The sequence below is a fragment of the Trachinotus anak genome, unplaced genomic scaffold (genome assembly GCF_046630095.1).
Source record: "Trachinotus anak isolate AG129_WGS33_773 ecotype Australia unplaced genomic scaffold, CSIRO_AGI_Tana_v1 ptg000028l, whole genome shotgun sequence".
NCBI lineage: Eukaryota > Metazoa > Chordata > Actinopteri > Carangiformes > Carangidae > Trachinotus > Trachinotus anak.
The window spans coordinates 1,003,238-1,030,766 of record NW_027273879.1 but is presented as its reverse complement, the minus strand read 5'-3'; the positions used below and the strand labels follow the sequence as shown (position 1 = coordinate 1,030,766).

Sequence of the window (27,529 nt, the reverse complement as noted above, 5' to 3'; positions counted from 1 at the left end):
CTCTAATGACTCCACAACACTCACTGGCCCTGCTGCTAAAACACGGCCTGACTTCAAGTCATACGTGTGTGTGCGTGTGTGTGTGTGTGTGTGCGTGTGTGTGTGTGTGTGCGTGTGTGTGTGTGTGTGTGCGTGTGCGATGCATACCAGTGAATGCAAAAGTTTGGATCTCGAAGGAAAAATTTATATATTTATTTATTTTATTTTTGAGCTAAAAAGATGAAAAAATGTATTAATGTACTGTTACGTTTTATTTCCTGAACTTTAAACAGAGACATGTGCAGAAGTTTGAGCTTCCTGCTGAGTCAGTGTTGATATAATACTTTAATTGCTACAAGCCAAGGCTCTTACAAACACAGTCATTGTATTAGGGCTTAGACGCCAGGATTGTCCTTATAACACAAAAGAAAATACAATCTAATAAAATAAATAATCATCTGAAAAAATCCAGGTGTAGAGAAGGACTTATAAACAGAACCAGAACATCGAGGTGCAGCTTCATGATCTAAAATTCACTAAAGAAGGAAAAAAATGACATAACTTTGAATCAAACTCATGATGGATGAACTTATGTAACATCCAACTTTCACGTCTTCAAAATCTGGTTCTTCTGCAGTGTGAGAGAAAAAGTTCTCCAAGATATCACAGGTGATGTCAGTCCAGTCATCACCTGGAGGTTTTTCTGATCTGGATCAGGTACCTGACCTCAGAGGCCACATGTTCCGAAGGCAACTCTATCAACTTCCTGCCAGAATGGGCTTAATACTGGAAAATAATACTGATGAGATATTTATATTGTATTTCACATAAATTCACTCATTCCTCAATAGATTTCGCTCCCTTTCCAATTTTTTTATTTTATTTCACTTAGTTAATTGCTCAAAAATCCTTATAATTGAAACCATGCTGCATCTTCAGCTGCTGAAATCTCTTGTCCTCTGATGTGGACAGGAACTGAACCCTAGCATCTAATCTTTTCAGCATGAAGTCAGGTAACATGCATCCCACTGATTTCCAGTGACGTTCAGGTCTGGGGACTGTGTGGGCTGCTCCAACCAGCTCCAGCCTGTCTTTCTAATTTTGACCTCTGCCTCTGGATCATTGTCCTGTTGCAGAAGCCAACAACCGTCACATTCCCCTGACTTGAACATCACTGATGCTGCGTGTGCAGCCTGTGATTTCTGCAAAAGGAGAAGGAGGGTGCCCAAACTTTTGCACATGCACAACTGTTTATTTTTCTCCACAGTTTTTAGGTCGTGAAACAAAGAGTAACAGCGCATGGATGTTTGAAGAATGGCTCGTTTTTGCAGGAGTTGCATGAATGTGTGTTTACAGAACATGTAATTGTAATTTGCTTGTGGGGTGTCCAAACTTCTGCACAGAGTAGGTTCTGCAGGTGCATGGTTACCATGTTGCATGATGCATGGATGATACAAACGTGATCAGTCACAGGTGATGTCATTGTCGACCCCCCCTCTCTCCCATGAAATGATCTGCTGCTCTGGTCTGCAGTCAGTCAGCCAGTCAGCCAGCCAGGAGGAGGGACAGGAGAATGCCTTTCTCAGTGGGAGACATTAGCCCTGTGATCTCATGAATATATTATAGCGGGTCATTGTGCAATGAGGGAGGTGCAGCGAGGTGCCAGGTTGTGGCCTGCCCAGGCTCAGACTGCAGCCAGCTCTCTGTAACTAACTCGACTAGTTGGTTAGTTCACCTCACAGTTAGTTATATTGTGCAGCGCAGCGACGTTTCCAATAAATCCGCCTCATAAATGTAAAGTGTTGAATAGTGACGTACTCCCTGTTTGTCTGGGATGTAAAAAACAAGCAGGAGAAACAAGCTAAAATAATATTAAAGCATATTGAGGCTCGGTAGCGCGGTCATCAGGCAGCCTGGTCTCCTCGTTAGCCCGACTGCGACACTCCTAGCCGGCTAACGTGGCTGCGCTAGCTCCGCTGCCTGCAGCGGGGGAAGGGACGCTCTCCGCCGGGGGAAGGGACGCTCTCCGCCGACAGCTGCTGTCTCCGGGTCGGCGCTTCGGTCCCGAGACAACCGACTTCTGGAGTTCACGGAACCGCAAACCGGGCCGCCGTTCCGCGGAGCTAAGTCGGAGGCTAACGGCGCGGCGAAGAGGCTCCGCGGCTCCGGCTGCAGTCCGCCGGCAGCCCCCGCCAAGACACCCCGGAGAAGCTGAACGCTGCCGGGCTGAGACTCGCCGAGCGCCCGCAGAAACACGACTCCTCTTTGTTGTTATTCGATTATTATTATTACTTCCTATTTATTTGCTTTTAACCGTGAACCCGCACCACAGCGTGTCTGCGGTTATTGAGCAGCTGAGGCAGGTAAGAAACAAAACATCTGCTATTCGCATTTTTAGTGACACACACACACACACACACACACACACACACACACACACACACACACACACACACACACACTCTGCTGAAATGCTTTGTTCCGATCTGCTGCAAATGCGAGCAGCGTGTTTGATGGTTTGCACTGATGGAGGCGCAGGTTCTGATCGGACCGATCACCGATCATCTACTCTGCAGATCGATAATCACACCGTGAAGGAGCTGGTGCTTCTGTCGTGCCCACGCTGCCTGAGACACCCTGCGTGGCTCTCAACAGTTGTTTTACCACGCACGGCTGCTGCCTGCGTTGCGATGCGTTTCTGAGGTGCCGAGGTCGCCGGTGCCCGTTTTTCCCCCCTGGCCGTGGCTTCCTGAACACATCACGGGTACAATAACATGTTGTCTTGGCCGGAAGCCAGGCGGGTGCGTGCGGGTGCGTGCGGGTGCGTGCGGGTCAGTGTTTACATGGAGGCCTGGGTCAGAAATGCTGCTTAAACAGCCTGAAAGCTGCAGAGTGAAGTGAGGGGCTTGTGTCGAGGCTGCTGCTGTTTGGAGCCTCCAGATGTTTTTGGTGTTTTTTGGCTCCAGGATGTGTGTGTGTGTGTGTGTGTGTGTGTGTGTGTGTGTGTGTGCATTTTGTTTTTTAAAACTCACAGGGGCTGCAGCAACAGTTATTTTCATTATTAATGAATCTGCTGATTATTGTCTCCATGAATCATTAAGTCTATAAACTTTGCTTTTCCACACCTTCGAGAAGCTGAGACCGGAGAGTTGTTCATTGAAAAATGAACTTACCGTCTTCTTTAACCAGCTACTGATTTACTATCAAGCTGGAACAAATAAACTTTGGCACTTTTGTTTGAAAAATGGCTGAAACGATCGGTTGATTCTCAGAACAGTTGCCAATAAACGTTCTGTAAATGGACGAATCATTGCTGCTCATCAACAGGGATGTTGTTGAACAGTTGCAGTTGTTGGACACATTCATTGGCCCAAACCAGGCACCTGTAGCACACAGCGTCCTCCACACTGTTGTACGCTCAGTCCCAGTACTAGTATGTTGTCGTTGGTTGTTGTGACCGCCGGCGACCTCTCTCCTGTGTGAGGGGATTCGTTGATAACCTGCCACCGAGGCTCCTCGTGAAACGCAGGTGCTCTGCAGGTCACCAGTTAAACTCGTACTGTAAGTTATCAGGCAGTGGCTGTTCACTGATTTGCTTATTCAGATTTCCAGACGGTGTTACGAAGAGATGTTTGCAGTCAAACACTTTACAAAGTGTTTCCATTAGTCGTGAAAGTCAGGAGGTTTATTCTTCCTGCAACAGGAAGAAAGTGTTTCCCTCGGTTCTGTGTCAAATAAGTTGTTTTTAGAAATGTGTGGGCGGCCATATTAAAGCTGTAATCTGCAACTTCTCCTCACTGAAGTGTCTAAAAACAACCAGACCTACGTTCTTTGTGCTGTGGAGTTGAGCTCTTACATCATCCCAAATGTTTCCTTCAAACCAGAGAAATCTGGGATTTTAATCACAGTAACGCTCCGTTTCATTGGTCGCCTGTCAATGATGTCATACCCTCTATGCTCATGCGTCAGCGTCGTGGTCGTCTGCCAGAAACTCAAAGAGAGTCACATTTTTAAGATGCACTTTTCACGCCTTGGTCACATTTAATTACGTATCTTAACCAGATGAGGGATTTCAGTCATCGGACGTCTGGATCTGAAGTTATCACAGAACTGGTTTTTAATGTGAAACTGGTTAATTCACAGTTTCTACTGGTTTTTCTCAGCTGGTCTGTTTGTTGTGGAGAGGAGGAGACGTCTGTGGATAATTTGGCCGCCATGAAAAACCTCCTGTACGACGCTGGACGACGTCACCCAACGTCGTCCTCTGTTATTGTTTTGACTGAGAGACCTCGAGTGACACAAGATGCATCCTGTGCCTTTAAATAGTAAAGATTAGCTCTGTAACTAATGTAACTAATTATTTTCATTATTGATTAATCTGCCACTTGTTTCCTCTATGAATAGATTAATTATATTTTGATTTATTATCATCAGGAATCAGGAAAAATTCACATTTCAGAAGCTGGAGTCAGTGAATGTTTTAGCATTTTTGCCTTTAAATTCGACTAATGCAATAATTGACTAATCATTTAATCTACCCTGCAACGAGCAATTCATTTCATTGTTGATTAGTCAGCCAATTGTTTTATTGATCAGTACTTTGGCCAATAAAATGTCACAGAATAGTTGATGTTTAAAAACCAGTTTTAGCAGTTTGTGATTTAAAAAAAAAAAAACAAAACAAAACATTTCTGATATTTTATTGATAAAATCCAAAGTATCCAAAATTTTATATTTCGATAAAGTTCAGTTCACAATTTTAAAACGATATTATGAAAATATTGCTTTGATGGGAAATAATGTGATATTTGGGATTTTTTTAAATATAATGAAAATATTGCATATGACCAGAAATATCACAATATTTGATATTATAAGATATAAATCCCAGGAGAATCTGCCTGGAGAAAGAAAACCTGCAACTGTTTATTTCTTTAAATATCCAGTCAGTTTCCTCCAGGTTTACCTGATAATACACAGGTGACAGGCTGCACCCACAACCTGAAAATGACATGAGAAGCATAATACGTTATATGTGTAATATATAGTCTTAATTAAATGTATCTGACACATTACATTAGCAGCTGTATCCACACATCCACGGCTGCAGCTCCTAGATATTCAAACATATTCAAATTACAGTGAAACCCTCACATTTGACAAACTGCAGGTAGCGAAGGTTTGTTATTCTGTCTGCGATCAAAGACCCAAACTAATAATGAAATCTTTGCTGATTAATTTCATCAGTTGATTGACTGATCATATCAGCCCATCTATGAATTATGCCACAGAGGATCAAAGTGTGAGATCTTGAGCAGTGATGAGAGCCTGTCAAAATAAAAGTCACTGACGTCCGAATGTTGATTCGTTCATGTGACGGCTCAAGTCAAAAGAGCGAGAGACGGGCAGGTAATAAATTATGTAGAAGTTTGTTTTTTATTTGATTAAGTAACAGAGGGAGTGTTTAATCATCATCACTGACTTGCTGCCAACCTCTGATCCCATCAAGCTCTTCATACATACTTTAACACTGATCGCTGTTACATTTGGATTAAATTGATGACCAGTTTAATTGAATTTGATTGTAGCTTTTTGGCTCCGGATACAATCGGCTGCTTTAAACTGATATATAGAAAATAAGAATCAGAATCAGAATGAGTTTTATTGCCAAGTAGGTTTTCAGATACAAGGAATTAGTTCTGGTCTTTGGTGCAAAACCGTAAGAGGAAGAAGGAAAAGAGTGTAAACAAGAGTGAGAAGGAGACACTTGAAGATAAATAAGTGGAAAGAAAGAAGTGGAATATTTATAATAAAGATGTGAGTAATGTAATACAAAAAATAGAAAATATAAAAAATATGTAAATATATACAATACAATATGAATATTTACACTGCAAAATAATGGGAATCATGAAATGGAACTTTTTTTAGTTTTTTTATTGTCACATAAAAGTTTGACATGACTGTATCACAGCAGCGCAGGCAAAGTAATGATAATGAAAAGCTTGTTGGTGCCCACATATAATATTATATACAAAATACAAGAGGCAGACATTAGATTTAAATGTGGGTGATGGAGCTCGATAAACGAACTTGAACAACATCCTGTGTTTTCTGTTTCATCTGCTTTTGCACATTAAGATGAAATCAACAAATCGTCATAGCTGAAGGAGTGGGGGGGGGTGGGGGGGTCAGTGGAGGGTTGATTTATTGCCCGCAGTGTTTAGGCTGTCAGTCTGATGGCGGGAGCTGAGAGGTGGGAGGGAGGGGACATGAGGAGAGCAGGCAGCCTGGGAGCGATGAGGAGGAAGAGCTGAGGTCAAAGAGACTGTGAGGGAACAGTGTGTCTCAATCAGTCCTGCGCAGGTACAGACTGTGCTGCAACATCTGATAGAGACAGACATCTTACACGCCCCCCCGCCCCCCGCTCTGTGTGGTTTGGCTGCTCAGATGTGATGGAAGTTACAAGGCTGACGGTGCCTTTTGATAGGAGGGAGCACAGGTATCAGAGTCATGTGATCTGAGCGACCCCCCCCCCCCCCCCCCCCCCCCCCCCCCCCCCCCCCCCGTCCCCCCTCCTGCTCCCCTCCTTCTATACAAGATGTGGGGTGTCTGACCCAAATCTGCAAAGTGCAAACAAAAAGAGGAAACCAGAGAGAAGAAACGAGGGGGAGGGGATGCTGAAGCGAGGCTGTGATGTTGGGAAATTAGCATGTCAGTTGGTAACCATCAGATAAAGAAAATCATTAGTGGGAGGGGGAGCGGAGCAGCGATGGAGTGGCGATCAGAAATGTGTAGAAAATAGAGAAAACATCTGGTGTGGAAGGAGGGAAAGTGGCAGAGGAACGTGCAGGGGTGTTTATTAAATGAACCGAACGCAGGAGCGAGATGAAGACGTGTGTGTTGGCTGATCGTACGTCGGTGTGCTGAGAGGAGACTCTGCCTCTTCACATCTCTGTTCTCTTAAATTCCTTTTGAAATCAGCAGGCTAAATTTAGCTCCCAGCACCCCTCCCCCCTCCTCTGAGAGGTATCAGAGCTACAGCAGTCAGTGATAGGCTAACATTTTGATGTGCACAGTCCACACACACACACACACACACAGGCGTACAGATTAAAGTGAGTGGCTCTGAGTGGGAGGGCACTGTGTCTTTGTGCACACAGTGTGGGCTATAGTGATGATAAATTGTTGCTGTGCAGCAAATGAGCTTTGAGTAACTGTCTCTTTATGTGTGCGTCTCTCTCTCTCTCAGGGCTGCCACTTGAGGACAGTGGGGGCTCTCTAATGGTCCCCCCGTTCATCCGATGAACCCCCTCAACTCCATGAAACCCTCCCTGCCTCCCACTCCACAAAGGTACACACACACACACACACACACACACGCACACGGTGACACGGAGCTCTGTGTCCTCAGGTGAACCATGTGACACCTCACCTGCTCTGCCCAGTGCTGCTTTTGTTATGGTTTTGTTTTGGGCCCCCGGGGGCCTGGATCAGCTCAGTCCGCCTCTCTTTGTGTTCCATGGTTGCTCTGAGCCGAAGTGGGAAGTCAGACCAGAAACTGAGTCAGAACAAAGCCGGGGGCTGCGTTGGTGTGTGGCCTGTTGCTTAAGGTGTGGTGAGACGTGAAATACGACCCGGGACGTGACAGATTATGTGTTTAAACGCTGATGAGACGCACAACGCACACAGGTTGTGATATTACAGACAGGATTTTACACCTCTGCAAGGCTGCAAATATTTTATCTTTTGTCAAGATGAGTGTAAGATAAAGAGAAGAAATACAGTGAGCATGCTACAGCGCTGTGTGCATGTATCTGATTGGTCGGCTGCTGATGATGTCACATTGGTTGCTGCAGAAGTTGAGTCAGCTTAATGCTAGTGGTGCTGGATCAGTGGTCACCTGTCACCTGTCAGTGCTCACCTGGATTATGTTGTCACGCAGATTCTGTTTGTTTCTGTTGTCTGAGAATGAATTACTGATTTAATCACGGCTCATAAACACCATGTTAACGAGCAGGTGCCCTGAAGGCACCGCGGTGCTGATAAATCCTGATTTTTATGAGTGCGACAAAAGCAAATTAAGACGTAGATTAATGTACGGTGGCCCTGAGAGCTCATTGCACTGCAGCCTAACACAACAAAACACAAACAAATGAAATAGTTTGTGAGTATTTGCAGCACATTTATTGTCGTACTGATGATGTTTTCTGAATTTCTTTGTTTGTTTTGTTGCATTATATTGAGCTCTCAGGGCCACCGTACTAATGACAACACAACACGACCTGTCTGCCAGAGCTGGACGGAGGCTGACTGTCAGTTTCAGCTCATTCATTTCAGCCTGTAGAGAGATGAGGGTAATAGCTTATAGATGTTTGTATGTCTGAAAAGAAAATTAGAAGATTATTATTATTAATTAATCAGTGAATAATAATGGAAAAGGTGGTAATCATTGTCACCAAACAAAGAAAAAAAAAAGAAATTGAGAAAGACGATGCATTGAAATTGGATAAGAAATGAGTTTGCAACACACTTCATGTTAATGAAATATGATTTTAAAATAATTAACCTAACTAGTAGAAATCGCATTGAGAAGTTTCACAATATTTCTGTTGTAACCAGCTCATTAACACATTTATTAAAACCCTCGCTCCATTTTCCTGATACATTTGTTTTCTTTAAGCCTTTAAATGAACGCCCATCTGTTTACACATGGACTTGACAAAGAAAAAGCTTCATCAGAAACATAAACCTTCACATTTGCACCTTAAGATTTTTTTTAAGCTGCTCTTTATAAATGAAACTCAGTTGCTCTGCAGACTGATCTGTACACAAACAAAAGAAAGAAAGAAAATCAATGAGTGAATTCCATCACACAGGATCAGTCGTCCTCAGATCCTCAATTACAAACTGTTCAGACAGTCGACTGCTGAGTGTTCTCTGTTCAGCCTCTTTGGAAGCGTCTTCATTAGGTTTCCTCGAGCCAAGTCGGCCTGTAATTGAGTGCAGCCACACAGACTGTTGACTGCTCCGTTTCCCTCCAGAAAACCATGAAAGCAAGACTCACCGACACGACGAGCAGAGAACAAAGCAGTGGTTAAATCTTGTGTCTTTGAATTAATGTCAACTTAAGCTTGTGACTCTTTTACAAATAAATCTGTTTTAATGGACATTGAAATATAAAAACCAGTCAGTTCTGTGGTGAAGATTTTGGCTCCAGTAACTGACTATAATGTGGTCTGACTGCTGTTGTGGTAGTTTCCTGTTGAGGAAATGGTTTAGAAGGAGGAAGCAGAGGCTAACCTCAGCTGTCAGATTAATAAACCGTGCTCAGGTTAATCTTTAGCTCACACAGGTAAATGATGAATTAATGAGCCTGCACTCGATGCTGTCTACGGATCAAATGAGCCCTAATAAGGTGTTAACCACACTTTGTTTTTAATGAGTGAGTAATAATAATAAAGCGTCGTGATGTTGTGATATGTGACTGATATCTGATGAATGCTCCCTCCATAACCTTCCTAACCATCCCAGTAACTCAGCTCTGTATCCTCCTGCAGCAGCGACAGCCCCTTCCTAAATGACCCAGTCTCCTGGCAACCAGGCACCAATCAGCACCCAGGATCTCTCTCTGTAGTAACCACAGTGTGGGGCGTGACCAATCCCACACACAGCCAGGTAACACATGACTCAATACTCTGGGACATTTTCTTTTTTTCCTGCTCCTGTTTCGTGTGCTGTAGCTGCACAAACGGAGGCAGCGAGGAAGCTTTATTTATTCTATTGTGTAGAAGATGGTGTAGTATGAAATCAAGGTCCATACTTTTAGACTTCACATATAAAGGTAAAGCTGTGACTCTGTCATATCTCTTATCTTAAAGCATCTATAATATTTTATATTTTATATTTTTTATAAAAGCCAATGAATGAAATGACAATGAGTGAAAACAGCTCTGCTCATCTTAACAGAGGTTTTAGGTTTTTGGGTTTTTTTCGGGGGGGGGGGTTATTATGACAGGGACAGTGGGAGAGAGAGAGGGAAATCAAGGGAGAGAGAGAGGTTTATGTGCAGCAAAGGGCCAGAGTCGGATTCGAACCCGGGCCACTGGGGACTGATTTAAAGGCGCCCAGTTACACCCTTTTTACACCCAAATCAGCCTGTATGTGTGTTATTTAAATTATGCTTTAAAAAAAGGTGACTGGCTCCAGTAGACGAGTTTTCCTTCTGTTTATTTAAATTTTTTTCACTGGTGTGTCACGTTCAAGGTCATGACTGTGCCTGAAAACAGGATTAGGAACCAGCAGGAAGCAGCACGGAGGACAGCGACTGTGTTAGCACGGTTACTATTTTATATCTTTTACTTCAGTCTCCTCAAACTCAGCAGTGACTGAACTTTCTTTGATCGCTGCTTGAGGCTGAGGTGGCGAAGAGTCGTCCATATTTATTATTTATCTCTTACAATACCAGCAGGACGCCATCGTTCGTTCTAAAACAGTAACGTGTCTTTAAAACTAAACTGTGTCTCATACGTCTGAAGTATTTAGTCTTAGTTTAACTTTCAGTGTGACTCTCAGGACTCCCACCGCCTTCAGTCTTGACGTGACTGTGATAACACCTCTCCCACCTGTTTTCCGTGTCCGCAGGTGTTCGGTGCACCCATGGGTCCAGGTGAGAGCTCTGGCAGTCACATGATGCCTGGCGGCAGCCCCGGTATGGGTCCTGGCATGGGCTCCCAGTTCATGGGCCAGCAGTCGTACGGAGACGCTGTCTCTAAAGGCTATGGCCATCCGGTCATGTACGGACGCCCCAGCGCTGCCTACAACCCCCCCTCAGCCTACGGAGGAAGGTACACCTGCTGCTTTTCTGTTCACTGAACGTCACCTGAGTTTTGCCTGCACATGAATTTGATCTGTCAAGTTTTAAAGGTGCAGGAAACTTTATTTAGATGTTTCATATCTGTGTTAACTCACAGTGTCGGATAATAACAGGAGACACAGCCAGAGCAGCTCCACGAGAAAACAAATGGAAAACTTGTTTGTCTGACATGGATCAAAACAGGAAAACAGAGAGATGAGTTACTGATGTCACAGTAATTTAAAGGGAGATTTCAGTATTTTTCAACCTTTACTGTTTCCTGTAAACGTGGTCTTTGTGATTCTGAGTCACACCAACATTTCACCAAGCGCCCTCTTCTTCCATCCATCATCTTTACTGGTGATGTCTAGAGTCACGTCACTCAATGGGACGCTCCCATAGGCTCCTGTGGGTGCTGTCACAGCCAATCAGGGTGTCTGATTCGGAGGCTTTGCTGTCAGTTGCTTTTCTACCCAAAGCAAACTGTATTATTCTGATCAGAGTGAAGAGAAGTTTGTCTAAGTTAATGTAGTGACAGAAAAAAGTGCAGCTGAGGTTTGGAGCTGATTCAAGGAGAAGAAAAAAAAAACATGAATACTGTTTGAAAGAATGAGCATAAAGATAGAAACTTCAAACAACCTCCTACACAATCCAAACGTGTGTGTTCAGCTTTCTGTGTTGAAGTTTTCTTTCGTTTTTATGGTTTGCTGTTTTTTTATCTATAAGATAAGGAACAATTCAAGGTCTTTTTTTTGTTTTTTTTCTTCTGTTCACTATGTCCTGTTATAGTGAACAGAAGACTTTATTAACTGACATATAAGTTGTGCTGATTCTGAATCTGTGAAGCTCTTTGTGAAACTTTTAAAAATGACAACTTTATAAGGTAAAACACGACGGTTTGAAAAAACAGTGAAGGCTTAATGATGGGAGGGTTAAATAAAGGTGATAAAACAACTGTGAGAGCTGATGAAAGGACCACAAACATAATTAACACTGATGTTTAGACTTTTCTTTCCTTTTAAAACAACATAGTCGTTGAATTACTGCTTGTGCAAAAACATAAAACATGAAAAAGGAAAACATCAGACACATAATTCAGCAGTCTTGTGCCTTGTTGCTGTAGCGCTGTGCTGTAATCGTGTGCTGCCGCTGTGGGATCCTGCATCGACATATGTCAGCGTGGCTGCTCTCACCCACGGCTCTGACTCATGCTCGTGATGAAACGTTCACACGCTCGGTTCACCAAGTTCACTGCCCACTCATCCCCCCCCCCCCCGTCTTCCCCTCTCCCTGCAGTTACTCTGGTAACAGTGGAGGTGCCGCTCTGGGCGTCCGTCCTGCCTCAGACTTCACTCAAGCCGCTGCCGCTGCTGTTGCCGCCGCCGCTGCCACAGCAACTGCCACTGCTACGGCAACTGTTGCAGCAATACAGGAAAAACAGAACCAGGAGCTGAGCTATGGACAGGTAAATGTGTCTTGTCTTTGTGAGGACTGAGAACATGCACAACCAAAACTCCACTGATTCATAAATATTCAGTAAACTGACATTTAAACTATATTCAGAATTAAATCCAATCTTTTATTTGACCTTAAATATTTTTATCGTTTTATGTGTAGATATAAATTTGGATTTTGAGGACTTGAATTTAAGCTCTAAGATGTTTTTTGTTTAATTTTTTATCCTGCATTTTTCTACCTATAAAGTTCTTGATCAAGTTCTTTGGCTGATTTGAAACATAAGTTGAAATAAATGATGCTTCAGAGTTTAGATTGTGCAGGTTTCCAGGTAAATGTCTCTGTTAAACCAGGCCAGAGTCATTTCATTTTTTTGGGCTGAAAAAATCCGGCTTTTCCCACAGATTATGTTATTTAAAACACACTGTGGCACTTTTACATGAGTGTGTTTAACATGATGAGACCAGTTCTCCTCCTGTGCAGGAAGTCATCTGTCTTTGTCTTGAATGTGACAAATTAAAACAGCATGAATGAACTGTTTAGACTTGTTCTCAGCTCCATCAGAGGCAGCAGCAGTGAGTTCATTGAAAGATGCACAGTCTGTCCCAAAACACACACACAACATTTTATGACTAATAATTAAACACATTTTATAGAATCTCTGCAGAAAATACTTATTATTATATCATTGGACCTTTTTAGAGACAGACAGGAAGTGCAGGGAGACAGTAGAGGACTGACACACATGTCCTGACTGTTCGGCCCTAATATATCATCCTTTAGCTTGTTTAAAATTTTTCTGAATAATATCTGAGTGGCAGATACTGATATTGTCGTCATAACTAAAAGGGGAAATATTGAGTTGTTCTTGACCTTATGACACAGACTCAGCACAGAAACATCACAATTAAACTTGCTTAATCTTTACTTTCTTTTACTTTTTTACCAAGATTTGACTCATACGTCAGAGTTTAGGGATCATTTTTAAAACCAGGGAGCAGTTCAACAAAAACACCTCATGTTTAGATTGTCCTTAAAGTCTGAGTGAAGGTGAAGGAAAAACAGTTGCACAAAACTCCCTTAAGTTTTCTCCTTAAAATGTTCACTGAAGTATTTAAGGACTTTTCTTTATTTTAGTCTTACACTTAAGGAATCACTTAAAGTCAGTTAAACACAAAAACCTTAGTGAACGGTATTTCTGACTCTGTCTGAGTTGATGAAGAAAATGAACATATCCAAAGAAGTTTGTTGCAAAGACACCGTTAAGGATGAGGGACGGATTTTTTACAGTTCTGACCTGCAGTCAGTTTATTTGTCCGACCATCGAGTTGGATCCACAGCTTCATGGCGCTGCTGTTTTGTGTCACACGATGTTTCCGGTCAGGTATAGTTGAGGTGTTTTGTGCCGGCTGAACACTGTGGTGAAGTTCCCATTAAAACCACATGAGGATGCGATAGCAGCTCGCTCCTTTAAAGTCATAACAGGTGTCACAAGTGCTAATCAATGGTCTCTATGGAAACAGTAACATTTTACTGCTGTAAAACCTCTTTCACTGCTGCAAAATACTCAACTGTTTACCTTAAGTAAGGAAACCTTTTAAGAGATTCTGAGCTACAGCCTTAAGAAACTCCCTCAGCTAAGGAGAAATTAAACCTTAAGATTTATACTTATTTAGAAACCTTACGGTGTTTTGTGCGACGTGTCTACACCGTCTGTGGCGTGCTGGGATGTTCGGTTGTGGAGCTGTGGACGTGTGAAGTCTGCTGACACAGACTCATGACACATGTTTCTTGTTAACTGCAGAGACATCACATAATTCGACACTGCTCTCCCGTGCCAGACTATTTACTCTATGGACTCGTTATTTACATAATGGGAGTCAGTGCAGAAGCTCAGCAAACACCGACATCGTTTCTGTTGGTTCTTATTAAAGAGCTCAAATGAAAAGTAGTTACAGGCTGTTCAACAACATGTTTCTCAATGTACATATTTGTGTTTTACAATCAGTTCTGTGTATTTGCTCGTTCTGCAGCCTCCTGCTGAGCATAAAGCAGCAACTCGAAACTAGATGTAAACTCCTTTTCTTACAGTCACTGTTGGCAATTGTACAACTTTTTGCTCACTGTTTGCACCCCCCCCCCCCCCCACCCTCACCCTGCACTCTGTGAACTGTCTGTGGTGTGTAAAACACCAAGTGAGCTTTGTTTTAACCCCCGCTGTCGTACTTCCCTTTTCCTCTCAGATGGGTGGAGCATCCTCTTACAGCACCCAGTTCCTGTCTCATTCGGGCCCTCGTGGTCCCCCAGGGATGAACCCTGGTGGGATGGTCCCTTCCAGGCCCGGACCTCCACCCTCCACAGGGGGCTTGTATCCCTCTCACCCTGCACAGACGCAGAAGATGGTCCAGCACGGGGGCTATCCCGGTGGACAGCAAGGCCTCAAACGGCCTTTCCATTCAGAGGTCAGTGAGGAGCGTTTCCCCGTGGATCCTTGTCCACACGTCCCACACTCCGGTTTTAACACTGAGACAGCAAACGCATACATGAAGTGGTCCGATGGCGACAACAGAAAACTTCCTTTTATTGGCTTCTCTCAGTGACAGGCCTTCATACGAAAAAACAAAACAAAACAATGAAAATAGTTTTTAAACGTTTTTAATATTTTTAAAGATTCATTTCATCAAAATTATTTATTTATTCATTTATTTATTTACACCTTTTCATCAAAATTGTACTGTGTTGCAAATGATTTGTCACCCCACATACAATACCTTTGCGGCCCACCAGTGGGCTCCGGGCCATAGGTTGGGAACCACTGCAGTACACTTAAACAGTAGCACAAACTGCAGCTTCCAAAATGACCACAAAGTTGAATCGACACCTAAAAACTGAACATTTAAACCTTTAAACATGGTAATAATACATAGAAATAATAACTGTTCCTGTCTGTGTTGTTTTCCAGGGTTTTCCAGTGCAGCAGTACGGCCCTGGTGGGATGTCAGGATACCCGAGTCAGCCTCTGCAGTACCCCCCTGGTCCTCCGCAGAGATGCGCCCCCTCACCCTCGTACCCGTCCAGCCGGATGCCTCTCATGGGACAGTACCCTTCTGGATCACACAACCCAGCACAGTTCCCCCCTGGAGCAGGCCAGCCCAATCCTCCACAGTATTATAAAGTAAGCACTTCCACCGCCTTCAAATTAAGAGCCCGACCAATAATGCACCAATGTTGATATTGAACATTTAAAACATATAAACTTTTTTGCACCAGTTCCCTTAACTTTGGTTATTAGTAAAGATTTAGTTACAGGGCACTTTTCAAAACAAAAGTTACTGTCCTTCACAATAAAAGCAAATGTAAACAGGACAATAACAAACACAGGAGGAGTAATAAAACAGATATAACATCAAAAAAAGCAAAGCATGGTGTAAGTTTAGAAAAGCAAGAGGATATGAGAGAGTCTTCTCCCTCTAATTTTAGAAAAACCAGCGAATTCTCTCATCTCATTTTAAGCCGACGCTGTGAAACATCAGTTTCAAAATGACCTCAGTCATATCTTTGGCATCTTTGCATTTTCCTCCCACGGTCATAAAACCTTGTAAAAGAAACTCTATATAAAAAACTTTGAACAGCCTGAAATAAAAATTATATAATTTGGTATATTATTATAATTATATAATAATTATATATAAAAAGAATTTTATGTAACCTTGTGAAAAATCATCAAATTTAAAATTGTATTCTTGTGAATTAAGTAATTTGGATTCATTAATAATAATTTGTTGCAGTGTTTTTCCTTTTGATTTGATGATACTTGATTTAAAAAAAAAGAGAAAACTTGACAAAATCAAGGCGTCAAATGTTTCTACTAAATGTTTTTGAAGAATTGTGAGATACACGGATCTAATTCCTACACTGGTGCTGAACTCCTCTGGCTTCAGATAAACAGATGATGAGCTGAGTGTCATGTTTCCTGTCTGTTCTCCAGTCAGAGCCTTTCAACGGTCAGGGCAGTCTGCCATCGGGAGGCGCAGGAGGATACAATGCCTTCACACAGGCTGCAGTGAACGGGGTAAGTCAAGTATGAGCTTGTCTCTTTATTAAAGGAGTGAGTCCAGTTTGGTACGAACGCAGAAATGCACTGTGCGATGATGATTTTCTTATTAAACATTAACTAAACATTCGTCCTCATCCTCGTATCTCAGCCAGGTCGGGGCGGAGTGATGCCCGGGTATCCCACCTCTCCGATGGGAGGGAACCCCACCCCTCCAATGACGCCCGGCACCTCCATACCTCCCTACCTATCCCCGGGCCAGGACACGAAACCCCCCTACCTTCCACCAGACACTAAACCCAACATCAACACCCAGCAGCCCCCCACAGGTGAGGCCTCACCTGCTGTGAGCGCGTTATAAACAAAAAAAAGTTGTTACAAACACACAAAGAAGACAACACCTGTGTTTTCCTTTTCAGGTAACCCCAGTGACGACCTGCGTCTGACCTTCCCGGTGCGTGACGGCGTCGTGTTGGAGCCGTTCAGACTGGAGCACAACCTGGCCGTCAGTAACCACGCCTTCCAGCTCAGAGACTCTGTCTATAAAACACTCATGCTGAGGTAGGAACACACACACAGCTGCCGTGCGTATTTATTTATATTGTTGTGTTTTTAAATAAATCTTCTTATGGATATCAACACTTTTAATAAAACACTGGACAAGTGTGAAATATGGGACCTTTAAAAAGAAAAATGCACTCGTGTGTATGAACATATGTTTTTTGCATATAGATACACAAATATAAAAAAAAAAATGAAAGGCAACAAAATATAAAATAAATACAGTAAAACATTGTTTATAAAAGTATGAATGTTGCTGCTTCACTGTGGCTGTAAATAAACTGTTTCACAAACGAGCTACTTTTGGGCAGAAAATTGATTTTCACTCATCACCTGGAAAAATCACCTGTATTAACATAACACAGCCCCAAGAATCTGAGGTTATAGGTTAATGATGATGATGATGATGATGATGATGATGATGATGATGATGTGGAGTTGCTCTTAAAGTCATTGGCTTTGAACAGGAAGTCCATAAATGAACCGCACACATGTTCAATAATAATAATGATAAACTGTATTAGGACAGAACCTTTTCATACAAATGCTTTACAACAAAGAAATTAAAAGACATAAAATGAACATTAAAACATGTTAAAATTTAAAAGTGGAATAATAATAAGATAAAAACAGAAAAATTATAATAAATAAATAAAGTTAACATTTTAAGCATTTTAAAGAAAAGCAGTTTCAGAGCTACAAGGTCCTCGTGTTTTCCTTTTACAGCAGATGTGAATTTTTCCAGTTGAGAAACCTTTAAACTACTAAGAGAAGTTTCAGATGTTTCCTGAACACAACAGTTGTGTATTTGGTGTCCAGATTAAAAAAAAAAAAAAAGACCAACCATGTTTTTCTTCTCACACCTTAACTTTCGTCACCGATACTTTAATAACGTCCCTCTGCTCCTTCATGTAATGCACTGGTCCAGGATGTTGGGGTTGAACTTGTATTGTAAAAATGTGACCCTGGTTTTAATTGTTAAAATATTTCCACTCTGCCATTATAATTTCTTCTCCAACGCCATCAATCTGAACTTTTACTTCCTGATAAATCACGGAGAGTTACCTAAAGGTAAATGGTGAAATATCAGATTATCGTGATGCAGCATCAGACTTTGAGCTGTGACCTTTTTACAGCTCCGTCTGTGTGGCGGTGTGTTCTCAGAGCAGTGGACCTCTGTGTTTCTCTTCCTGAGTAATTTAAAACACCAGATGAGGAAAAACAAATGAGGAATGTTTGATAACCCCACCCAGTCTCTCCCCTGACGCTTGTGCTGCGTCTCCCCCTGCAGGCCTGATCTGGAGCTGCAGTTTAAGTGTTACCACCACGAGGACAGACAGATGAACACTAACTGGCCCGCCTCTGTTCAAGTAAGTTGGCGCTGTGTGAGTCTTTGAGACGACGCTGCTTCTTTAAGGGTATTCACAGACTTCTTCTTCTTCTCCTTTAATTCTGTCCTTTTTTTCCTCTTTTACATCAGGTGAGTGTCAATGCGACTCCTTTGTCCATTGAGAGAGGGGACAACAAAACTTCCCACAAGCCCCTGTACCTGAAGCAAGTGTGTCAGCCGGGACGTAACACTGTGCAGATCACCGTGACAGCCTGCTGTTGTGTGCGTAGCTTTGTTGTGACACCTTCCTGCCTGAATGTCTTACATTAAACTGGTTGAATGCATTTTAAACACTCCTGCCTCTCCCCCCTCCTCCTCCTCCCCAGTCCCACCTGTTTGTGTTACAGCTGGTCCACCGGCCGTCTGTCAGGTCCGTCCTGCAGGGTCTGATGAAAAAGCGTCTGCTGCCGGCTGAGCACTGCATCACCAAGAGTGAGTCGAAATCCTGCGCATTTTAATCTCGCTGCTCGACAGTAGCCACGGTTTCTTAGTTTAAATCGGCTCAGTGGAGTTGGTTAAGCAGCCAAACGCACCACATGTTTATGAAAACACCACATGTTTATGAAACTGAGGTGATTGTGTTTCTTTCTTTGTTTCAGTAAAGAGAAATTTCAGCAGTGGGACCATCCCCGGGACCCCCGGTCTGAACGGCGAGGACGGTGTGGAGCAGACAGCGATCAAAGTTTCTCTCAAATGTCCGATCACGTTCAGACGGATCCAGCTGCCGGCCAGAGGTCACGACTGCAGACACATACAGGTGAGGTCACATACACACACACACACACACACACACACACACACTCGGCACTCGCCATAACATTAACGTCACTGGCCTCATGACAATGTCTTTATGTCGCAGTGCTTTGACCTGGAGTCCTATTTGCAACTGAACTGTGAGAGAGGGACCTGGAGATGTCCAGTATGCAAGTACGTACTTCATCAAGGATTTATTGTGTCAGAATCAAATCCACTTCCCTCAGCGTGAAATTTAACAGCTGTTTGTTCTTCTGCTCCACAGTAAAACGGCTCTGCTCGAGGGGCTGGAGGTCGACCAGTACATGCTGGGTATTCTTGTCTACATCCAGAAGTGAGTGTTCATATGTGACGTTAATGTAAATGAGATGCTCAGGATGTTTGTGTCTTTGTCTATGTGACGTTTTCCTCTCTTCGCGCTCAGTTCTGACTACGAGGAGATCACCATCGACCCGGTGTGCGGCTGGAGGCCAGTGCCCGTCAAACCGGATCTGCACATAAAGGAGGAGCCCGACGGTCCGGTCCTGAAGCGCTGTCGCACAGTCAGCCCGAGTCACATGGTCCTGCCCAACGTCATGGAAATGATCGCCGCTCTGGGGCCGGCGTCCTCCCCCTACCAGAGTCTGACATCAGGGGGCAGGAACACCCCCGACTACAACAGGCCAGGTAGATTCAGGACTGAGGGGGGAGGCTGTCGGGGGGGAGGAGTCAGTGCTGGTGTCCTCGTTTTGAGCGAATGAGCAGATCTAAAGCAGAATTACTGCTGGTTTATGGCACCAGTGATAAATCTGCACGTTTCACTGAGGTGCAGATACAGACGCTGTTCACAGAATTTATCAACTTCTGTCTGGGTTCAGAAATTAAATATAAAGATAAACACACCACTCTCTTCTTTTTAATACATGCACGCTTCAGCCTAAACTCTCCCCAGCACCTGTCGGATATGATTTCATTTATTTCTAACAAGTCACACCGTCACACTCAAACTCTCGTAATCGCACAAAGTCGTGATAAATTACTTGTTTCGACCTGAAGAGCGCCACCTGTCCTCGAGGACGCGCTCGCTCGTCAGACTCTGTCATCACCGTGACATCAGGCTCCGTTTGTGGATGAGCTTCGTTGATAAAAATGTCACATTAGAGTCAAAATAAGAATCTCACCCCTCAGGGATTTAAGTCTTGTTGTCAGACATGAGCAAACACCAGAATCATCTCGGGGGACAGAACTGAGATAATATTCCTGCAGCTGTGAAGCTACAGCGTCTCATTAGAGATGAGCTGTGACTGAAGAGAGAGACATTCAGAAAACTGAACATTAATTGTGCTTTGTAACGTTTGTTAGTAACCTGAACTAAAACTCAGACAGGCAGATCTCTCTTGTGTATTTTGTTTGTATATTAGAGAACATTTTTAAATATGAGGAAACTGAAATAAGTGAATCTCTTAATGTTGACTCTAGTGGTTCTTTTTTTGTTTATATATTTTTTTATTTGGAAATAATTATAAAACACAGTACAGTAAGAACAAGTTTAGTCAAGTATCCCCCACACAATCAACAAATACCCACATACCCTAACATGGGGTACACTCACCTAGAGCGAAGGAAGAGAGAAACAAAATAATTAAGTTAATTAGTTAAATGGAAATAAATATCTTAAAAAAGAAGTAAAAACGAATACGAGGTTGCTTTTTGTTAACAACGTCCTTGTGTGAATACTTGTAAATATCTGTATATCCATATAAGCTGGATGTACGTGGTATATTACATACAGAATGAAAATAGTACACCTGTGTAATGAGCCTCAGGAACTCTTTTAAAATCATCTGAATGATTCCATATCTGGGCCCGATCATATATTTGAAAATAACAGTGATAAGCATAGTAACTGGAAAAAGCCACTAAGGAGTAAAGGGAAAGCTCTAGTGGTTCTTTAATGAGTCTATAGACCAGTTTAGACATTTAAAGCCCTAAAAACATGCCAGTACTTTTCAGTCAGATAATGAACAATAATATAGTAAAACAAGGCTGTAATAATAATAATAATAATAATAATAATAATAATAAAATGTCTTAATAGGTGAAATTATCATTTTTGACAAATGATTTTTTTTGATTAAAAAAAAGTTACTTATACACTATAGTGTTGTAAAGCATCTATTTAATGTTTATTTACTGCTTATAAAGGCTTCAGTCAAAGATTAATGTTTATTATATTGTTAATATTTAGAGGAGGAAGACTTTGGATTTGAAATTGAGGCTTTAATATATAGAAGATTTTTACAAAGCTTCAGTAAAACACGTGTAGTTTTGACTGTATTCTGTGCTCATACTGTACAACGTCACTGTGTCTGCTGTTGATGGGAGTTGACCCAGAATAATATGTCAAGCAACTTATAAAGACCACCATGTCCCCCCCCCCCCCACACTTTGTCCTCTTATACTCACAGCTGGGGGCACTTTCATTACTCATGTTGCTTTCACCGCTGGTAGTCGAGGCTGATTGGACCCAATCAGGGAGCGACTGTAGGTTCTACGTCATCGTTTTTGTCCGTCCAGGCTACAACGCAGCCCTGAGATTTTAAACTAAAACAGGTCCAGCAGCGTTTCCATAAAACCCTGGGGGAGTGTGGATGGGAGGTGAAAACATAGCAAAAGAGATGCTTTTTAAAATGAAAACGTAAAAGTGCGGACGTAGCCTAAAACCGAGGTGTTCACTGCTCTGTCTTCTTCTCTTGCTCTGGTTCCTGCAGGGAGCCAGGGATTCTCCAGCCAAACAGGATTCACAGACTTCCCCAACACTCCCGGCACCCCGACACTAGGAGAGTATTCCTCTGGACCACCGCCTCCACTCCCCTATCAGTCTGACCAGGTGAGACACGTACACACCCCCTAACCCCGCCTCCCCCTCCTCCATATTAATAAAACATGATGGAGCAAACACACAGGAACAGCCTGTGGCCTCAGCATCGTTTCTCTTCACTCAGGACATTTTCCTTAATGGTTGAGGAGGCATCAATGACAAGGACAGTATGAACAGACACAGCTGAGCTTCACATCAGTGTTAGAGATGTTGTGTAACTCAAACTGAGGCACATGTTTCCTGAATGAGACGCGTAGAGCAGTGGTTCCCAAACCTTTTTACATCAAACCGACACAAATTAGGCCACAGATGGGATTTTTATCTTGGATGCTTCATTACAGAAAGCGTCTGAAACCCATTAACCATAACATTCTGTCACTGTGTTACTTATGGATGGAATTAGAGTTAAAATAAATTATTCCTCTTTTTGCTTGACTCCTCACATTTGAGAATCACAGGTATAGAGGAGGACTAAAGATAATACTCCAGGATTTTTCTTTTCTTATGCCCCAAATATTCACTACAGCACCAAATATGGATCAATCCGCTGCTGAAAGTAGTCCCCAACAAATGCACTGTTTCCTTCAGTTTTTTTGTGAGTAGCTGTTTTAAAAAAAAAAAAAAACTATATATATTTACATCTTCAGTAGGAACCAGTGAGCTTGGACGTCATAGCCACTGAAAAATGACAAATGATAATATAAGTCCACTTTCCTTACACTGCTTGTGATTAGACTAAAAGAGCTGTTCTCCCTTCACGCTGAGGATGAGAGGAACAGGAAGGTTCTGCTTAGAACTGAGACAGAAGCAGTGGAGAGAAGAACAACTGTTGATTTGCTGATGGTTTCATCACATTAACAGAATAAAACGGATGAAAAAACATCACACGCTCAGCAGATGATGTACTGTGGAGAGACACATTCATTCCATCTATTCACACATCAGTCAAAACAAAGAACAACAGGATGACGTTTCAACGCCTGCTGTCGTTTTTATTTGCCTGATGCTCAGCAGACGCTGCTAGTTCGCAGTGAAAAGAAGTGAACACAAGCCCTGCAGCAAACCTGCTGTAGATGCACGTTGAAAAGGGCCGACGACGTTCTGCTGTGTGGGTGTTACGCAACCCTGACTGTCGTTTCCTTCTGGTTTGTGAGTTCAGTTGAGAGCCTTCAACTGAGGCTGAAGTAGACAGCACTGCCTGAGAAGATTTTCAGTCGCACACACACAGGTCTGAGCCGCTAAACCACATTCCACCTGTCGCACACAGCTGCTCGGCTCCGTGCTCCTCCGCTGTCACACACTCCTGCTGTTCAGTCTGTCAAGAAAAGGCCACAAGGATTCACGTAAAGCGAGATTAGTGGTGAACGTACAGTAAAAGTGGTGGAATCTGTCGTCAAAATAAAGATTCATGTCTTGTTTTTGTGTCTCTCTTCTTCTTTGTGTGTCCTCCCGCTCCGTCACCATCAGGCGCCTCACTCTGGACGAATCGAACACTCCCAAAACGTCCTGCAGCAGCACGCTTCAGGTGTTCATGGAAACCAGAGTCTCGGTGACGCCGGCAGTCCACTGCCGCAGCGCAACACCAATACCCAGAACTCCCGGCTGCAGAGCGATGGCTCCTTTGGTCTGGGAGGTCCGGGAGCCCCTGGAGGAGAGGGAGCCGATCATGCACTAGATGTGAGTGAAAACCTGTTGATCATGTGACCAGTTATATAAGAGAGGATGAACTTTTAGAGCACAGGAGATCAACTTCAGTTCCCAATATTTATCAATAATTAACTAATTATTAAACTTATCACAACTTAAATGTCCCCTAAATTCTTTAATGCATCACCTATGGCATCATGTTTTATCATGTGACTACATTACAGCGAGTGTCGAGGCTCATGGGTATTGTAGGAGTTAGAGCCTTCTGCCAAACTGACGGACAACACATGATTTAAGTTGAAATAACAAAGAATTGTGGTCGTAACACAAACCTACACTGTTGTTAAATTACCCAGGAGAGTCCTGTGTCTGTCTGTTCAGTGACATCGAGGATATCGTTTAAATAAAAATGTGAAATGGGAATACAGGATGGAAAATGGCGACACCAACTCTGCAACTCTTCGTGGCAGATGTAGGGTAAAGCCTCGTCTCTGACTGGCCGTGAACGTGCATGTGATTAATCGTGTGACTATCTGAGAGTTTGTCTGAGTTTCTTGGTAAATGTGTTAGATTTCTACGCCTCGGCGCCGGCGACAGTCAGAGCTGGAGGCATTACGTTGTCCAGTTGTCCGTCTGTTTGTCCCATTCTCGTTAACCTGATATCTTGAGGGAACTTCTTCAAATTTGGCACAAACATTCACTTGGACTCAAGGATGAACTGAATAGAATTTGGAGTTCAAAGGTCAAAGGTCAAGGTCACTGTAACTTCATAAAAAAACGTTTTTAGATGTAACTCATGAATTCAATCACTAATTATGACACAATTTAACTCAAATATCTATGAGGATAAAATTAAGTGATGACATTTTATATCCAAAAGGTCAAAGGTCAACTTCACTGTGACATAATCATAATGTTATGCATAAACACCTCTGGTCATTATTCAATGCTGTAAGAGGAGATTGTGACCACATTTCCTGTAACGTTGCTGATTGGTGGTGGAAACAGCCATGAGGTGGTGATTGTAGTTCATTTTTTATTCCTAATCATCTCCTCTGGACATGTTTTTGTTTGACTAAAAGCAGTGCCAGCGAGGTGTAAAATACGCTGACACAACTTTAAATATCTGTCCTCTCATTTTTCATACAAAGGTTTTAGCAGTGTCTTTGTCTTAAAGGTAATTCTTTGAAGTTTTGACCTTCACTGTCTCAGTTTCATGATCAGGTGAGGTAACAGCAGAGACAACAAAAAAAAAATTTACAACCAAAAATGTTGAGTGAAATTCATTCCTCTTTCCATCTCTGCCTGTTGTGAAGCTTCTCCCTGAACTGACCAACCCGGACGAGCTGCTGTCCTACCTGGGTCCCCCCGACCTTCCCAACAACAGCAGCGACGACCTGCTGTCTCTGTTCGAGAACAACTGAAGACCATCAGATTCTCACACCGTCATCTTCCAGCCCAGCCTCTGCTCCTCTGTTCGCCGTAGCCCGGCCACATTGAAGAATGCACCGTCTCTGTTGACACCCACTACAAGTGTGTGTTTGAGTGATTAATGCATGAGAGTGTGTATGATTGTGTTTTTGTGTGTCTTTGTCATTTTGAAGTCCATTCAGTGCAGTGTTGGGGAAAAGGAAGGAACACACTCCACATGTCTGTCATGAGGATGAAGAATAGAACCGTACACACAGACCAGCATTTTAAACTATAGCACAAATCACAGGCTGAAGGATCTGTATTCATAGGTTTCAGTAGCTGTAGTGGGGGCATCGTCAGAGCAGCACACCACAGTGTCTAGAAAAAATAAACCTTTTTCAAAAGTTGGAAGTCGAAATGATCGATCTCGATCAGGTGGGACGTCTGATGAAAAACTTCTTATTTTTGTACATGTGTTGTTTGGAACTGTCGAAGTTGGTTCATTGTTTTCTTCAACTTTACTTGACAAGTCCTTTCACAAACGTCTTCTATGCTTTATTTACACCGACCTGGTGTTACTCCCACTGCGTTAAAGGATACGGCTCGTGATATTCTGTCAACAAAGTGCAAGAAAAGACCAAAATCAACATGTTAGTCAGTTACACTCATGACTCTGAGTGTCTATGGCTCCGAGCTCCGAGCCCATTGGTTCCTAATGAAGATGTAAATCTTTTAAAACAGCTCGCGTGTTTTTTTTTAAAGATCAGTAATTTTCTAAAACTGATCATCTGATCACTGAAGTTTTGATCAAACAAAAAGGAGGAAATAGTGCATTTGATAGGGACTATTTTCAGTGGAGGACTAATCCACATTTGGTGCTATAGTGTGTGTTTGTGGCAGCAGGACGGTGTGTGTTTGTGTGTGTTTGTGTGTGTTTGTGTGAGTGAAAATAAACCACAGTGTGTGTTCGTGGTGATGAAGGAACATGTGATGCAGTGAGCCTCACTGATGTGTTTCAGACAGTTTCTGGGAACAGCGGAGCTCTACGGCCCAGAGGAATCAGATGCAACAGACTCTGACACACACAGAGATCTGTTATTGGTTTTGGTCTTTAATGGTATTTATTAGAATATCACCAGACTTATCCTTTAATCCATAATAATGATGTAGGATAATGGCACATAAAAGAGGTCACGTTTTTGTTTCTCCAGACCGATGACGGACTAAAAAAAGGTGCCGACCTCACACAGTAAAAGGACAGAATAAAGGCCCAGATGTACAGTCGACATTTTTAACCATAAAGCTGGGAGAACGCTGAGGTTCATTGTATCTCCGACATCCTTCAGCACTGTGACATATATAAAAACTCCCACCTTTCCCTCTGTTGATTTTACCCTCTTTTGGGGAGGGGGTTTCAGGCATACTGTAAATGCTCTGTGTCATGGCATTTTCTGCCATTCGAAAGCTATTTGTATGTTTTTAAATAGTTTGACATGTATAACCCATCACAATGCGGGTTTATGTACTGTATAATCAGCTGTTTTCATTAGAGAACGTGTGCGTATCAAATGAATTGTTGATCATGGTAATTTTAATGTTATTAGTTGGATAATGGATCATCGTTGGCACTGTATACATAATGTATGTTAGAAAATTATAAACCAACTGTAAAAATTTGAGGTCATACGTACACACGTGATGCATGTATGACAGGAATCAGACAGTCAGCTGACACGGGGCGATGCAGTTAAAGATGCCGAGTTAGAAATTATTCTTAATACAACTTTTTAAAGCTGACGTTTTTTTTCTATGAATGATTTTCCGACTTTACCCTTTGAGGTCGACAAGGCAACAACAAATAATGTTATTTGCCAATTTGAGCAACACAATAATGTTATATTTGGAAATTATGGACTATTTAACTGCAAATTTCTAGGGAAAAAAAAAAGTTTTTTTTAATATTTAAACTATTCCACATATTTTGTAACACATTGTAATTGCCATTATTTTCTATTTATTTTTTAATCATAATCATCATTGTACCTACAGTTACGTTGTCCCTTTCCCGAAAGTCAGAATCAGAAATAAAAATCACTTTATTTGACAAAAGGAGTTTGTTTTGGAGGCTCTTGGAGGTCCTACTGCCAGATGTGCACCGTGACACAACACCGGATTGTTCACCAAAGTTTAGATATTTATGGAAATTGTGACATTTAACAAACAGAACAATGTGGCACACTATTTGCAGTGATAACACAAACACAACAATTTGTAATGACTGCTCTTTGCTCCAGAAACCAGAAGACTGTAACTTGTGAAAGAAGAAATAAGAAGAATCTTCCACTTACAAATTAAAAGTTGAAATTATAAGTAATAAAACGCACCCCGTTCAGTTCAGCCTTAATTATGGATTCAGGGTATTAAAATGGACAACCAATACCATTCACTGGCTTAAAAGAAAGCACTGAGGCAGTGGTGGAAGAAGTACTCTGGTCTTTAACTGAAGTAAAAGCAGAACAATTATGTAAAATTGCTCAGATTTGTAGTAACTGCATAGTACTT

General features: G+C 42.4%; 1 protein-coding gene across 3 annotated transcripts; it reads left to right on the top strand.

The window, feature by feature from the left end:
• Positions 1 to 1,596: 1,596 nt before the first annotated feature.
• On the top strand, positions 1,597 to 27,076 carry zmiz2 (zinc finger, MIZ-type containing 2). Of its 3 annotated transcripts, XM_071466575.1 has the most exons (21): positions 2,211 to 2,342; positions 7,232 to 7,333; positions 9,540 to 9,657; positions 10,624 to 10,826; positions 12,131 to 12,299; positions 14,533 to 14,751; positions 15,252 to 15,464; positions 16,278 to 16,361; positions 16,495 to 16,672; positions 16,763 to 16,904; positions 18,196 to 18,274; positions 18,385 to 18,516; positions 18,621 to 18,726; positions 18,894 to 19,051; positions 19,154 to 19,221; positions 19,313 to 19,381; positions 19,472 to 19,713; positions 21,798 to 21,916; positions 23,375 to 23,584; positions 24,732 to 24,778; positions 24,871 to 25,010. In XM_071466575.1, the coding sequence occupies exons 2-20, from the start codon at positions 7,284 to 7,286 to the stop codon at positions 24,741 to 24,743; spliced, it is 2,571 nt and encodes an 856-aa protein (XP_071322676.1). In that variant the 5' UTR covers positions 2,211 to 2,342; positions 7,232 to 7,283; the 3' UTR covers positions 24,744 to 24,778; positions 24,871 to 25,010. The 3 variants fall into 3 exon arrangements, with proteins under 3 accessions (XP_071322673.1, XP_071322676.1, XP_071322675.1); XM_071466572.1 differs by lacking the exon at positions 24,732 to 24,778 and having other exon boundaries at positions 1,597 to 2,342; positions 24,871 to 27,076; XM_071466574.1 differs by lacking the exons at positions 2,211 to 2,342; positions 24,732 to 24,778 and having other exon boundaries at positions 7,143 to 7,333; positions 24,871 to 27,076.
• The last annotated feature ends 453 nt before the right edge of the window (positions 27,077 to 27,529 follow it).

Coding starts and splice junctions, on each gene's coding strand:
- zmiz2 (XM_071466572.1), top strand. CDS start 7,284: ATGAACCCCCTCAACTCCATGAAACCCTCCCTGCCTCCCACTCCACAA. Junction 14,752..15,251: donor AACGGCCTTTCCATTCAGAG/GTCAGTGAGGAG, acceptor GTTGTTTTCCAG/GGTTTTCCAGTGCAGCAGTA. Junction 19,222..19,312: donor TGGAGATGTCCAGTATGCAA/GTACGTACTTCA, acceptor TCTGCTCCACAG/TAAAACGGCTCTGCTCGAGG.